The 15518-nt window shown below is 46.2% G+C and overlaps 1 protein-coding gene across 2 annotated transcripts in view; it reads right to left on the bottom strand.

The window, feature by feature from the left end:
- The window catches only part of Adcy2 (adenylate cyclase 2), a 377335-nt gene that overhangs the window by 263200 nt on the left and 98617 nt on the right, over positions 1–15518 (bottom strand). For both annotated transcript variants that reach the window (XR_013424510.1, XM_040273154.2), the window contains exon 3: positions 13106–13267. Coding sequence is in view for 1 of the 2 variants with exons in the window: in XM_040273154.2 (XP_040129088.2) it covers positions 13106–13267 (162 nt within the window). In the remaining variant the exon portion in view is untranslated. The remainder of the gene's footprint in view (positions 1–13105; positions 13268–15518) is intronic.

Consider the following 15518-nt stretch of genomic DNA (forward strand, 5'->3'; position numbering starts at 1 on the left):
CAATGCCGTGAACACCTGATGTCAGACGCGTGGTGACAATATTAAAGAGCTCTGTTTCCTGCCACGGATCTCAGCTCATCTCAAGACCCAGGACATGTGTGACAGAAAGAAGGTGGAAGGACAGTAACCAATAAGCACACTGGAATACGATGTGGTGGCTCTGCATGAACTGTAACAATAACAAAGAACACAGCACCTTCCTTCCCACTGTGACCTTCCTCTCTGGTCAGTGGCTGGCCAAGGGTCACTCAAGTAAGGGATGCTGAATCTGTTGTCACCTCAACTCTGCTTCTCATCCACCCCAAAGCACGTCTGTGTCCTGACAGCTTCCGCCCAACAGGGAAGAGAAGCAGGAATCCTCAAGGGTTAGGGCAGAGTCCTTTGTCACGTCAAAGGTTTACTGGACACAGGGACTCAGACCTGCCCTACTGCACCAACCCAGAAAGTTGTCCCAGCTGGGCACCTTGGAGTGCTCCACTGGTGACGCTGCTCTGTTCACTCTCTGTATCCTCCTCCTTCCCCTGCCTCTCCCCATCGCAGGCTAATGTGCTGGTCAGACGTGGCTACCAGGTGGACATTTAAGAAGCCAAAGAGAAGGTTAAGGATGATTTCACTCCAGTTTGACACAGGAGGACAAAATTTCCTCTTCTTTACTTGGAAATTACCCAGAACACAAAAGAGAATGGGAAACACATGTGTGATCTGTGTTTTTAATAAAATTGGGTAACGGACAGGAACTCCAGCCCCCAGCGTGGGAGGGCCAGCTGCTGCCAGCTGTGACCAGGCTGGAGGCGGAGAAGAGGCAGAACCAGGGCACTGACACAAGTGGCGGAGGTCAGGAGGGAAGTGGGGTTGTGCCACCAAAGGCCACCGAGCTGCTGACGCCAAGCCAACCATTCATGACTATAGGAATGTTGGCCAGAGCCCCTGGCTTGGAACATCCCAGGAGCTGAACTTGACAGGAGGACACCAGGAGGGCACACTGGCCACAAGCATGCTGACTCCGTGGGGGCCCAGCATCTCCATGGGCCATGGGAGGTAACAGGACTGAAGGAGCCTCACTAAGGACATAAATCCCCCGGGCAGATGCTCAGCAAGATCTGATGAGGAGGATCCCAGTAGAAGGGCCACTACAGTAAGCAGCTCTTACTAAGAGCACAAAAGAAATTGGAAAGAGAACAGATGAACTGTGGGTTTTTTTGTTTTTTTGTTTTTTTTTGAGGGTGAGGTGGTCCTAGGGACTGACCGCAGGGTCACTTTATCACTGAGCTACCCTCCTGATTTTTTTTTTTTAATCTTGAATTTTGAAACAGAGTCTTGCTAAATTGTTGAGGTTGACCTGGAACTTGTGATCCTCCTGCCTCAGCCTCCTGAGTCAGTGGAATAATAGACAGGCACCACCGTGCCAGGTGACCATCTCTAATGCCAATGCAGTAAAACTAAAGTAAATAACAAAGAAAGAAAAGGAAAACCTCTCGTAGCCTGAAAGTAAAACAACAGTAAATGTGTTTGTGTTAAGAAAGACATGCAAGCACAATTAAAAAACTATAGAGAAATAAAGACAGTGAGTGCATGGGAAGTGCAGAATCAAAGCTGTTTTTGAAGGGAAATGTATAGTCTTTGATAGTTATGTAAAGGAGTGAGAAGTATCTAACATAGAGGTTGGGAATAAAAAGCAAAACAATATGGAGGGAAAAAAAGAAATAATCATGTTTGCAAAAGACTGAGAGAAAAATCCAAATCCAGAACATCAGTAAAAATAATAAATATATAATGAACTTGCTCTTTGGAGAAATAAAGTAAAATAAATATAATGGTAGCTCGATGGGCCAGTTAGATAGACGAAGAAAACAGAAACTCCGAAAATAAGAATTTAGCCAGGGAAAAGTAAATCAAATACAAAGAAATCGAAACCATGGAGAGATCAGTCTTCTGTGAAACGCAGTTGAGACTTTGAATGAAAGAGATTGCATTTATGATTTAAATGCGGTGAATGTATTTTTGGCCAAAACAAACTCCACAGAGAAAGTAAGCCTAGACAGAATATTTTCACAGAAAAAAAAAAAAGAGAGAGTGTTGTGCACTCCAATCTAGAGGAGTAGCTGAGATGGATGAAGTTCAGGAGTAGTAGAACTTGCAGGTCCGTCCACTGCTGGGAAGCAGCAGAGCTGCCTAAGTCACAGTTCTGGTTACTGTCAAGACAGATGGAAAATCCCTAGTAAGCCGTCGGTTGAATCAAGTAGCAAACCAGAGGGAAACACAACATAACCCACTGAGGGGAATCCTGGAAATTTAAAAGTTGTTCCATATCATATTAACAAAGAAGCCATCCAATTTTGTCCATGGGTGATTAAAGAAAAAAAAAAGATTCTTTTGATAACCATCCAATTTCTCTTTAAGGAAAAACAGGGAGAGAGAGAGAGACAGAGAGAGAGAGAGAGAGAGAGAGAGAGAGGAAGACACTTCTCTAAATAAAAATCAATGGCTACTTCCTTCAAATTATAAAAATTTCTTAGCTTAATTCAAAAACAAACGAATGACCTAAAGGGAAAATACTAGTCCTACTAGATAAAAAAATAAAATAGACTAAGTATGTACTATCACAGATTTGATGTTATTTTCCTCCTGAATTTATCCAGTAAAGCATCTGGAAATAAAAGGAGTTTTTTGAAATTCGAAAAGTAAAAATCCACTTGAAAATAATGTGCTTATAGACCTGGACAGCTAAGAGGGTCAAATGGATAACAGCTACAAAGGGAGCGTCCACGAGTGGTTCTAAGAAGCGTAGTCACTGACAACCCCCTTCCCAGCCCTCGTCTCTCTCCCTCCTCTCTTCTCTGTGGCTATTTTTAAAATGGGCAAAGCACCGTGGACAGATGTTCTGTGGTCCTACCTATCTGTAGTCATCTGGCAAGAATTATTTTTGCTTTCCCTGTGGATGCTAGTTTTGTTTAAACAAGGGTGAAATTCCCATATGCTTCTCCACTGAGTTCTTCTAGGTTTGCTTTATTTTTCTACATGACTATAAATATCCCCCAAGAAGGTATCTTCGTGTATCATGTACCACACTGCTTAACAAAACCTGAACAGACAGGAGAAGGGCACTGAGCAGACTCTGCAGCCTGAAAGAGTGGCCCCAAACTAAGGGAACGTGTCTGCCGCAACCCACCAGGGACAGAAGGAGACCCAAAGCCCCACTGTGCATGCTGAAATTCTGTGCAATGGGAGGCTTAACTTATGATCTTTTAGAACAAGGGTCTTTGAAGATGTAATTAAGTTAAGATGTTGCAATGAGATCATCCTGCATTTAGGCTGTATCTCTGTAAGACTCAAAGGGGAAAAGATGCAGAGATAAAGGAAGAAGGCATAGCCTGAAGAGAAGACTGTAAAGAAAGAGGTGCAGATTTTTTGGAGCACCGAGCTAAGGAATGCCAAGGTTTCCTGGCCACACCAAAGGCAGAAGAGAAACATACCTAAGTTCTCCCTCCAAACTACAGGAGCAACCAGCCCTGGCAACACCACGCTTCCATTTCTGCAAGAGAATAAATTACATTTCTCTTGTTTTAAGCACTGAAAGTTGTTGTAATTTGTTCCAGCAGTTCTGGGAGACCAACACAGTATCTCCACTGGGTTGGTAGGAGGAGAGTCATATGGATGAAGCTCTTTAGGTTCCTGATTTCAAGATCACCAACTGATTGACAGGATGGTCCTTTCCATCTTATCCAGGTACAACGAGGCTGGTAAAGTTTGCAGAGAAGAACCACCTCGAGGTTGCTTGGACACTGAAGGGTGCTCTTCCAAGGAACAGACTGTCCAGAGGAGGAGTGGCATGGCCATCCGAGTTATGCCACTGGCCAGTGACCCTGGACATGCCTCCTCTTGTATTCCTTCCTCTTCTTCCTGCCAGGGAGTGGGTTTGGGGAGCTGTGCTTGAGGGTATTCTATGAACCAAGAGCACCTCAGAACCCCAGATACCCTTCTCCTCTAGTCAGTGCACTCTGAGCTGCTAGTGTCTCAGCAGGGTGCAGCTGTCTTGGGTCAGAGTTCAAGAGGCCAAAAGATGGTCAGTGGGTTCAACTGAGCTCTGAGGGTCTCACACATGCACCATCCAATTCTTGCCTTACCAGCTCAGATGGTTATTTGAATTTTGGTTACAGCGATATTCCTCAAAGTATTTATGTTCCATCTCTCTTAGCTTCTATAAAATCATGTTAACAGCCAAAGATATCACTGCTGCGACTGCTGTGTACCGCTCTTTCGGGGCTTGGCACCAGCCTAGATCCACAACAGGCTCTCCATACCTGACCAGCCTGATCAGCACCAAGGCCAGCAACCACACATGACAGGTGGCTGATGCTGTTGCCATTTTACAGGTGAGAACACTGAGTAGGCTGAAGAATAAGGCCAAGGTCATGCGGTGTTCCAGTGGGGTTCTCCAGAAAGCACATCGGAAATGGAGTTTAGAGTTGATTAGGGAGTGCTCTCAGCTTCGATACCCAAGGGGAGGAAAAGAAGCACCCGTGGTCAGAGAGAAGTTGTGCTGTAGCACAGTCCATCTTCAGGCAAACTCAGGGATGCTCTGGAGCAAAACTTGTTCTCAGAATCGTCCTTCATTGGGCCCAAATGGAAGGCATTTGTGTTCAACTCCATCGGGCATGGACATGGGTTAACGTGAAAAGCCTTGGGCAGGTGGGTCTCTTCCAGCAGTCCCCCAAGGGTCTGGCAGTTGATAGACAGTTGTTGACAACAGACATCAGGCAGCCAATGTTTCCTGGAGGGGACCTGGGTGGTCCCCTCCCATGCTCACCGTACACAGCTATAAAGCAGAAGTGGGATCCAAACCCAGAGTCTACCTGAAGCCTCAAAGCCTGCTCTGCCTACTACCCCATGCTCCCTGCCTTGTCTGAATACCCATAAGCTGCCAAAAAGGACATGAGAAACCACACACCAGAGCCTGGCCAACAGGGTCTCACATCTCCAGGTGAAATTGATACCCATTGTTCTCAGGCTGGGATTGCTGCTGAAAATCCAGGAAGGACATCTCCCCCCAGCCCCCACCGGCTCAGTCTGCTGCACTCTGCAGATGCAGGGAGAATGTGTGAGTTGACCACAGGCAGCTGTCATTCTTAACTCCAGATGCTTCTGAGCACTTTGAGCCTGATCCAGTTGAGTCTTTTTTGTTTACCACCTTGTGTCACTATCCCTCTTGCCTTGGGAAGAGGCCCTCATTGTTATTCCCATTCTGCAGATAATTAGGCCAAGCCCCAGCTTCGCCTCACTGTGGAATGTCTCCCCATGAAGACACATATTCCTCCTTCCCTGCAGCTTACTGGGATTCCTTTTTTAAAGAGCAGCCCTTACAACCAGAAGGAAGTTTTTGCTGAAGCCAAGCTGCACTATGCCACTGCCTGGGGTTCCCCCAGCAGCAGACATTTCCTTCAAATGCACAGCAGGCCCTACCTGACCCCTCTTGGGAGACTGACCTCCTCACCATCTTCTAGGGGTTTCAAAGAGCAATCACTGGAAGTTTCCAAAAGGCCCAGAGTCATAGCTTTTACAGCCCACCCCTCCCTTCACCAAAGACATTTGCAATGGACAGAGCCTTGAAGATTTGTAAGCAATGGGCAAAGATACACAATCTGTTGAAAGCAGGAGGAGATGTGAGGTGAGTCAACCAAAAGGTGCCATGGCCACAGGTAGTAGGTCCATGGTGAAGTATCACATTTGACATGCATGGGTCTTGCTCCAAATGAACAGGGGTCCATGAGTCAAGTGGTGAATAAGAAGAGGATACAGCCAGTCTCCGGATGACTGCCATGTTTCATTTTCTAAACATTTCTTCCCTCCTGTGTTCCTCTGATCAAGTCTCTTAGAACAAATTCATGGCCTGATAGGGCTTCCCTGCTCCTGTCCTCTTCACAGCCCCACGAAGGCTGGAGGCCACAGGCAGACCTCCTTCTACCATTTCTGTCCAACAGAAAGTGTGCCTCTTGCTTCCTTGCATGTTCATTCTGAAATTGCCTGAACCTTGACTAGGAGTCGATTTCCTGCATTTACATTAATGTTGCCATGCACTTGAGCTACCAAAATTCTCCCAGGCAGAACACCAGTGCCGAGTTCCTGCCATTGAGAGAAGGATGTGTGTGTGTGTGTGTGTGTGTGTGTGTGTGTGTGTGTGTGTGTGTGTGTAGCTGCAGGGTGGTGAGGGGAGGGAGGAAGAGCAGGAATGCCAAAGGCATGAGGACTTCTCCAGGATTCAATCACATTCATCAACTCACTATTTTACCTGTCCTCCAGCCTCACCCCAATTCCCTCCAATCACAGTGTCTTGAGAACAGGTGTACAATGATTTCCTAGAGGAGGGTATGAGCCACACATGAGGTGTAGCTTCATGCTCTACAAACGGGCAGTAGCACAGTCTCTCCAGCTCTATCTTTTGTGGAAAAAATAATACTTTGTACATCTCTGAAGACAAAACAGTAAGAACAGAGATCCACATTCCTACCAATTAGTCTCCTCCACAACCAGAAACCAGGCAGCTGGTAACCTGCTGTTTTTCCTCTGAGCTTCTCAGATTAGATCTTAAATGCAATTTAATTCCAGACTCCAATATACACTTCCTGAATTATACTTAAAAAGAATCAGTTATGTAACAAATCTGCATTACTATTGATTACACACTTGCCACAGATGATTGGCTATATTAAGTACGATAACAATTTTTCCCATTGTATCACAACTTAAATGTATTAAAGCATTCTCAGTGTAAAATAATCCTATAAAATTTCCAAACACTTAAGTAATCCTGTTAGAAAACCAAAAAGCACTCCTTAGCTTATCTTCTCTAATAAATACAGATTCTCATGTAATCGGCTTGCTTAAATAAATCTAGACTCAAAACTCCCCCCCCCCACTTTCTCATGGGGAAGTAAAAGATAAATGAAAATTTGGAATGTGGTTTGAATACCAAAGACCGAAAAATGTAAGAAGATTAAACAAATTTCAAATGCAAAATGCAATCATGATACAAAATAGGAATAGGTGACAATTCCTCGAGGCTGGCTCTGCCTTGGGCTGACAGTGGCGCTCAGCTGCATGAGCAGGGCAGAGGACAGGGCAGGCAAGATGCACAATCCAGACGGCCTAAGTGCCACGGAGCACTGTCTCCAGGCTGCCGATGACCAAAGGTCCCCTGCCGCCATCGGAAGGCCGGACTCCAGCCTCCCAACCTCCTCCAAGTCCCCTACCTCCCCAGGGTCCAGGTAGAAGGCAACCGCCACAGCGGCGTAAGGCTCATCTGTCCTCCTGGCCCCAATCTGCCTTTGCTTTGATATAAAGGCAAGCAAAAAAGACTCTTTGTGGCTCTCATGAAACTTTTGGTCAAATGTCCCACTGATGCAAGTAAAATTCTTATTTTCTAGTTGATCCTGAATTGCTGAGAGCTTTGGATGCTTTGACTAAATTTATGACCTGGGAATAACATATTCTTCTTACATGGGCAACATGGAGCTGCTCTTCTGTACATTTCCTGATCACATGTTTTCTTACCTTCATTAGGAAGGGATCCTGGAATTCCTTCATAACCCCAGATGGCAAGGGGAAAAAGACACATTTCTTTGAAAACCAGTAGAGGGACAAAGGGAAAAGATTATGAGAAAACTTGCAGAGACCAGCACAGAGTGCAACAGAGATAACTGAAAAGTATCTCTTCCTCTCCCACAAATAAGTGAGGTGTTCAAACGAGTCCGCTCTCCTTCCCTTCCTGGCCCTCCTCTCCCCCTTTCTTCCTGTCCCTTTTCCTTCCTTGCTGAGTGGGTCAGTCCTCAGACCATCAGAAGGGGCCAACACAGCAGCTTCCACACCATCAGAACACTGGGAGCAGGAAGCTGTCCAGGGGCGACAGAATGGGGATCGGGGAGAGCCGACCACAGGGGACAGAGCTTGAGCAGGGAAAGGGACGCACACACCAGGGCAGCGCCACGTGGACCGAGTGTCAGAGTCTGAGCTGGCCGGGCAGGGAGGACCTGTTTGCAGGAGAGTGGTGGGGAGAGGGGAAGCTGGGCGTGGCACTCAGACAGGGGGCCCAGAGAGAGGCTTTGGGGTGGGAAGGTGGGCTGAGCGACAGAGGACAGATAAGGACCCGCGATTGGTCAAATAATTAAATACTTCAAGAAACATGGAAGCTCTTTTTTTTTTTTCACTGTTGGTAAAGGAAAATGTTCATGTGAAGTCACAGTGGTTAAGATCTACGTGCATGTGACAATAAATACAGCAGAAATAGGTGTGGGCTTTGCCTTGGGTGTAAGGACACCCCCCGGGCAGCAGGAGCCCCTCATACCCAGACCTTGCTGCTAAGGGCTTTCCCCACTAACAGGAACCAGGGCCTCTGAAGGGCAGCTGGTTTTAGGGGTGAGGGGAGAACAAGATGAACCTGAAACATCTCGCTGTGATAGAAAGCAAGGGGGTACCCAGAAGATGACAGGGACATGTCAGAAGGACAGAAGCCAGGCTCAAGGTGTCCCTGGACAAAACTGAGACAAGGTGGTTATGTGAACGAACAGCAGGGGTTTATAGACTATCCAACAGTAAAAAAAGGCAAGCACAAGGCCGTACAGACATAAAGAAACAAATTAAATGATGAAAATCAGGGTATATTCATAGTTTTCAAGCAATTCCCCCTAATATAAGTACTAATAAGAAAGAGGGAAAGAGCAGTTTCGAGTGGAAAAGCCTGGTGGGCAGTGACAACACACACAGGCACAGCAGAGTCCCAGTGTGATTAAGGCAGGACAGTCACGGCCCCGATGCAGCTCTCCAGGGACACGCTCTCCATGACCAGTTCCTGCCAACCATGCAGAACCCAAACCCACACAGGAGGACATCAGACAGACCCAAGCTGAGAGGCCTTCCACAGAGCCTGCAGTCCCCAAGGTGATCTTGGCCACAGAAAGACAAACAGACGGTTCCAGACTGAAGCCCAGAGGGACTTGGATAGAGCCTGACAGTCTGATGGCAATCACATGGCAGTGTGGAGTCCCCGACTTCGACAGTCCTGTTATGACTACGTGGGAGAGCGGCACTGAGACGATCCTATAGCACTGGGGGTGTGGTCTCCAATTGGCAACTTGCTTTTACTTATTTTTTAAATAGGTTTTGGGGCTGATATGTGTTTTCTTTCTTTTCCCTTATTTTATTTTTTTCTACGCTTTTTTAAAAAAATATTTTTTAGTTGTCAATGGACCTTTATTTTATTTGTTTACATGTGGTGCTGAGAATTAAACCCAGTGCCTGACACATGCTAGGCAAACACTCTACCACAGAGCCACAGCCCCAGACCTTTTCCACATTATTTTACTGGTGCACTATAGTTGTACATACTGATGGGACTTTTTGTTACATATTTGTACATGCACACGATATAATTTTCTGTACTGTATTACTGACTTATTGGTAAGTCTATGATGGTTCCAAAATAAAAGTTATAAAATATATTAGGGATTGTACTTTAAAATGTGGTGGGGAATACCATCCATACTCTCCAATTATTAGCTACATTTCCTCCATAGGGTGACGAGTCATAGCCTAAGAATGCAGTGCCCTTCAAGAAAAATGTTGGCAAAAAGAATTTCCTGAAGACACTGAGCTCTGTTACATGGTGGAGAAAAAGAAATAGATTTTCTCCTAAGTCAACATTTTGATTAATAGATATACACTGCACATGCTAAATGGCTTTCTAATGTTCAAATACATAAATGAAACCCAATTCTTCCTATGGATCCATGATAAGCAAAAAGTACTCTTCCCTTGAAGGTCAGAGGGCAGAGGTCAGAGGGCAGGTTGGTGCGTACCGACCCCCAGTGACACACAGCCTCTTTCTTCAGCCCAGTGCAGCCTGTGGACATAGTGCTGTTTGAACAAAGGACTCCACAGCCACACCACCTCCCTCACGCCATTCTAACTTATATGCACTGTGCATTAAAAGGATCCAGTGCAGTGTTCTTCCACCTCAAGCCAGTGGTAGTTTTAGATCTATTTCCAGCAGTGGCCCAAAGTAGTGCAAGCTCTTTTCTTCGTACCTTAGTGTTTACCAATGAACTTTCCATTTACAGCCATTGCCATATTTCACTTTTCCCAGCTCTTGGAGTCGCTGTGAAATAGTTTCTGAGGGGTGCAGGCAACAGACTTCATGTTCTTCTTTGCCTCTCCATATTATTCTTAATGAATAACTATGGAATGAAGCATTTTTATTCCTTTTGCATTTTCTACTAATTATCCTATCTCTGGCTGTCTGCGGATATGAAGGATTTTTCTTTGTTGGTTTTTGAAAATATTAAATAAAAAAATTTAAGGTTAATATTCTTTCCCAATTTCCTTTTACTAATACAAGCAAATAAAAATGCTTTCAAAACCATCTCAATACAGTATGCATTAACCTAGAACACAACAGTTCTTTGTAAAACACTTTTTTTCCTGTATTTTTTTAACCCTACTTAATCCTTTCGGGCAGGTATTAAAATTATTTTCCAATATTTTTTTCCTGTTAAATCCACACCAGCAGACACTTCATCTATTCATGAAGGAGATGAAGAGACAGGTACAAAGTGTTCAAGGATGTGTTCCAGGAGAGCCCTGTGCCTGAAGGTGCTGTGAGCCGTGAAGTGTCTGAGGTGCCTGCTGCCAGTCAAAGGAGGACTTTCCCACAGTGATTTCCAGAATGTAAACTGGCGGAGCAGATCAGGTACTTGTTGCCGCTGCAAAAACATAGCCACCACCCTGACCTGGATGTGCCCCACCTGAGGTTGAGGTTAATGGCCCAAGTAGGGAAAGGGTGGAGTGTATGGGGGAAAGGACAAAGGCCTCCTTCATACCCACAGGGTGGACTGTGAGAGGCAGAGGGGGTGAAGCAGGGCAGAGCTCCTGTACAAAGCAGCACTTCTCCACCGTCTTTCCAGGGACAGCCGGGTTGATCTTTTTTTATAACAGAAAAGTGGCAGCTCCAGGTTAGAGGTGGGGAAATGAGAAGTAGCTGGTCAAAGGGTAGAAACTGTCAGAGGAAAGGTAGCAGAATACAACAATTACTAATTGGGCATTATGTAAAATTGTGGATGTGTAACCGACGTGATTCTGCAATCTGCATTTGGGGTAAAATTGGGAGTTCATAACCCACTTCAATCTAATGTATGAAATATGATATGTCAAGAGCTTTGTAATGTTGTGAACAACCAATAAAAAAATAAAAAATTTAAAAAAAAAAGATAAGCAATTTCTGGGCTCTGTTTATCACACAGGTGGTGAGGGAAGGATCTAATTTGGTCATGATGATCACAATGTATAAGGATGTCAAATCCTCATGCTGTAGGCCTTGGATGTAGGCAATGTTTGCCAATCAAATATTTTACAATAAAATAATGCATTGCCTCTTCAATCTTCCCCTTGATGAGGTACCAGCAGCCTCCATCTGTGCCTTAGGAAGTGTGAGTCATTGGGGTAGGTCAGGTGTGATGCACGGAGGAACTGTTATGGTTTGGATGTGAGGTACCCCCCAAAGTTCATGTGTGAGACAATCAAGAAGTTTTAGAGGTGAAATGACTGAGTCACGGGGTCTTAATACAATCAGTGAATTAATCCCCTGATGGGATTAACTGGGTGGTGCAGAAGGCGGGTGGGGTGTGGCGGAGGAGGAGGTGGGTCATTGTGGGTGTGCCTCTGGGGTATTTTTCTATCTGGCAAGAGGAGTCTCTCTCTGCTTCTGATCATCCCCTGAGCTGCTTCCCTCTGCCACACTCTTCCACCATAATGTTCAGCCTCACCTCAAGCCCCGAGGAATGGAACCTGCTGTCTATGGATTGAGGCCTCTGAAACCATGAGCCCCTAAACAAACTTCCTCTCCCATTGTTCTGGTCATGACTTGTAGTCACAGCAGCAAAAAAGCTGACTGAAAGAGAGACAGTCTGTCTTTCCTCTGTCCCGTGCTTCCCGGGGGTGGCGTGGGAGCTCCCCAGTAACACCAGAACCAGCCAATGCAAAACCTGCGGCACCGCGTCAGAGGCGCCATCTTCGCACCTGCGAGAGACGTGTGATGTGCAGTGTCTTCAGCTGCTCTTAATGAACACGATCTTATGATGAGAACTAGGAAGTGAATATTGAGAAAGGTGTTCCCTTTCAAACCAAGGGAGAGACAACAGGCTCAAGGGTAAGTCTCCACCTCCACCTCAAGTTTTCAAATTAAACCTCTCACCAAGTCCATCAAAAACTGGTTTCTGGTCCCTGCAGGGCTCAGGTGAGCCATGTCTAAAAGCCTCATTCCTGGTGCAGGATGCAGATGAGTGACAGAGCTCTTACCTAGCAAGCAGAAGGCCCTGGATTCCATCCCAGCACCATAAGAAGATAAAAGTAAAATCTCCTTCCCAATGGTGCAGTGCTATTCCTAACTGTAACTCTGCCTTGCTTATATCACGGACACATATGTTGCAACTGACCCCCGTAGACCAAAATAAAACAGTCCTTTTACAGGTAAAAAAGTGAGGGTTAGGAATAACTCCAAATCAATGACTCTTGTGTTTATGGATGTACATAACAGGAAATTGGTAGCTTTTAAAATGCTTTTAACTAATTAAACAGAATGACTTCTCCGAAATTCCACTTATTACTATGGCAAAATTTGCTATTATGGCATTTTTTAAAACTACATTTTTTTAAATGCCCACAGACCAAGCAGAAGATTGAGAGATGGAGAATATTTTTGTCCTATGTAAAAAGAGAGGTGGGAGAGAATTATGAATTTAATTGTACAAGTTATTTCAATCTAAAAATAAGGGTGCTAAATTGCAATATATAGTAAGAATGCCTTTTTACCATCAAAAATCACATCACCATTCAGCAGTCACCAAACTGAAGTTGCCAACCCTGTGTGTTCCTGCGAACATTAGTTTCACTGTTGCTAGTGGCTAAGCCACTACTGGCCCCACTGATGAAGGGGGCATCAGGGATAGCACCCAGGGGCAGAAAGGAAGCAGCTGCCAGTACCAGACGACACACCTGGGACCTCCACTCCATCCTCCTGAGGGACGGGAAAGTCATTGCCTGGATGCAGAGGGGCACTCACCTGCCAGACCAGGTGCTCCTTGGCCCCGGGCGTCGCAGACAGGCAAACGCTCAGCACAATGGTGTGGGAGGAGGAGGTGAGGACGCTGGCGATGATGGCGTCCCGCATGTTGAAGGGCAGCATGGTGTAGACCACGAAGACGATGAAGAGGAAGAAGGACACCTGCGGGCGGAGAAGGGAGGGTTACAGAGTGCACTACTCCAGGGGCCTCCGCTGTCCTCCCATCCAAGACAGCAGAAAGTGACATGCCCAACCGAGAAATGACGACATAGCCAGGTGCGATGGCACACACCTGTCATCCCAGCGGCTCGGGAGGCTGAGGCAGGAGGATTGCAAGTTCAAAGGCAGCCTCAGCAAAGTGAGCATCAAAGAATTCAGTGAGACCTCGTCTCAATAAAATATAAAATAGGGCTGGGGCTGCGGCTCAGTGGTCAAGTGCCCCTGAGTTCAATCCCTGGTTCCCAACCCCCCCCCAAAAAAAATAAAGAGAAATAATGACATGACAAAGGGACAGCAAACGGAAACGAGCCCACTGGGTTCAATAAGGGACTGATTTCTATGACGGGGCAGAGTTCTTACTTAAGACTGCAGGACTCTCACTTTTGGTGTCCAAGCCATTGCAGACATTAGGTCAGACTGAGCGGTGCCTGGGCACAGATGCAAAGCTGGTCCAGAACCATCAGCACCTGGTATCGGGCCTTAGAGGCACAGAGGTGGTTCAGCTGTAGTGCACCCTCTTCCAGAAGAGGTCAAATACAGAATAGCCACGTGACCCAGCAGTTCCACTCTCAGGCATGAACCCCAAAGAAATGGGCACTCAAGCAAGTGCACGTGCACACGTGTTCACAGCGGCACACACACCCCAGCCAAAAGGCGGGAACATACATCTCCATGGAGGCATGAGCACATCAACAGCGTCCAGCATTTCCATACATGGGAAGGCACACCCAGAATAAAGAGCAGGCTAGCCTGCAGGGGACGTGGAGGAGTCATGCCAAGGGAACGGAGCTTGGGTGAAGTTCCACTACTGAACGACTCCATTTACATGACCAGGCTGGAGAAGTAAGTCCATAGACAGAGAGCAGACTGGCAGCTGCCAGGGGCTGGGGTGGGGTGGGACGAGGAATGGAGAGTAATTGCTTAATGAGGATGGAGTTTCCTTTTGGAATGATGAGAAAGGTCTGGGAGCCAGTTCTGGGAGTGGAGGGCATGTGGATGATCCCCGTTCTCCACCACGTCACACCCCGTGGCAGACTCAGCCATGCCCATCGGCAGCCACTTCACAGTTTGCATATCCTGGAGTAGGGGCCACCTCCCCACCCAGCCCACCCCAAGGCGAGGATGAGGCAGACTCTCAATCACCTTCTCCAATCATTGCTGCTGCTGCTCAGGATAACAGCAAAGGAGAAAGCCACAAGGGACCAGGAACCCTGCTCAGGGAGCCCAGGGGGTCTGGGTGGACCCTACCTCATGCCCCGCTTCCCCTCCTCAGCCTACATTTGTAAGGAATCCCAGGTCAAAACGCATGGGCGAACAGGTTTTCATCTATCCTGGAAAATAATTTTATTCTTTCACCTCTTCAAAATAGAAGACCATGAAGATGTGTTTCAGTAAAGCTTGTTCGTCAGTGTGACGTGTATTCCCTTCTCCATCCCGTATATGGAATGGAAAACCAAGGCCCCAAAGAAAAGAGGCCTTAAGATAGTTTATGTACCAAGGTGCAAGATGTAGAAGGGAGAGACAATCAAGTCTTTCGTTCACAAAATGAACGGTGAATCTGCTCAGATAGGCGGGACACCCCGCTCATGTCATCTTTCCAGGGACAGAATATATAGAAAGCATTCTTGGAACCAATAATCATATTCCAAAACCATTAATCACTAGCACCAGCATTTACTGAGTGCCTGGTGTTCAGGCCTTTCACCATCCATCACGTGGGCCTGGGCGAGAACCACGAAGTGTAGCAAAGATACACGGGGTGCTGTGTATCGATAGCTTATGGAGAAACTTGATTTTTTGGAACTCCTAATACACATCAAATTGCAGAAAGTATTTTCAATTAAGACACTGTTCTTTCTACACAAGGCCTTTGTGTGAAACCTTGTGTCCCACAGAGAAACTTCATCTGTATTGATGCACTGCAAGGTGTTATAAGCTCAGCCCTTTTGAAGAAGAGCTTCACCCACCACTGACAGAGAGCTCACAACTGGTCAGTGTCGGAACTTAAATACAAATCCCAGAGTCGAGGCTTCCCTCTTTTCTTGCTGAACAGCTCACCATATCCTCCTCTGGTAGAAACAAACATAGTTAGGAGAGAAACCAACATTAAAAATGAAGGCATATTAAAAGCCATCAGTGCATGCTAACCATTTCTGCAATTCTGAGGGTGACAGCAGACCCTGGTCACAGTCAC

Source organism: Ictidomys tridecemlineatus, chromosome 1, assembly GCF_052094955.1.
Source record: "Ictidomys tridecemlineatus isolate mIctTri1 chromosome 1, mIctTri1.hap1, whole genome shotgun sequence".
Taxonomy (NCBI): Eukaryota; Metazoa; Chordata; class Mammalia; order Rodentia; family Sciuridae; genus Ictidomys; species Ictidomys tridecemlineatus.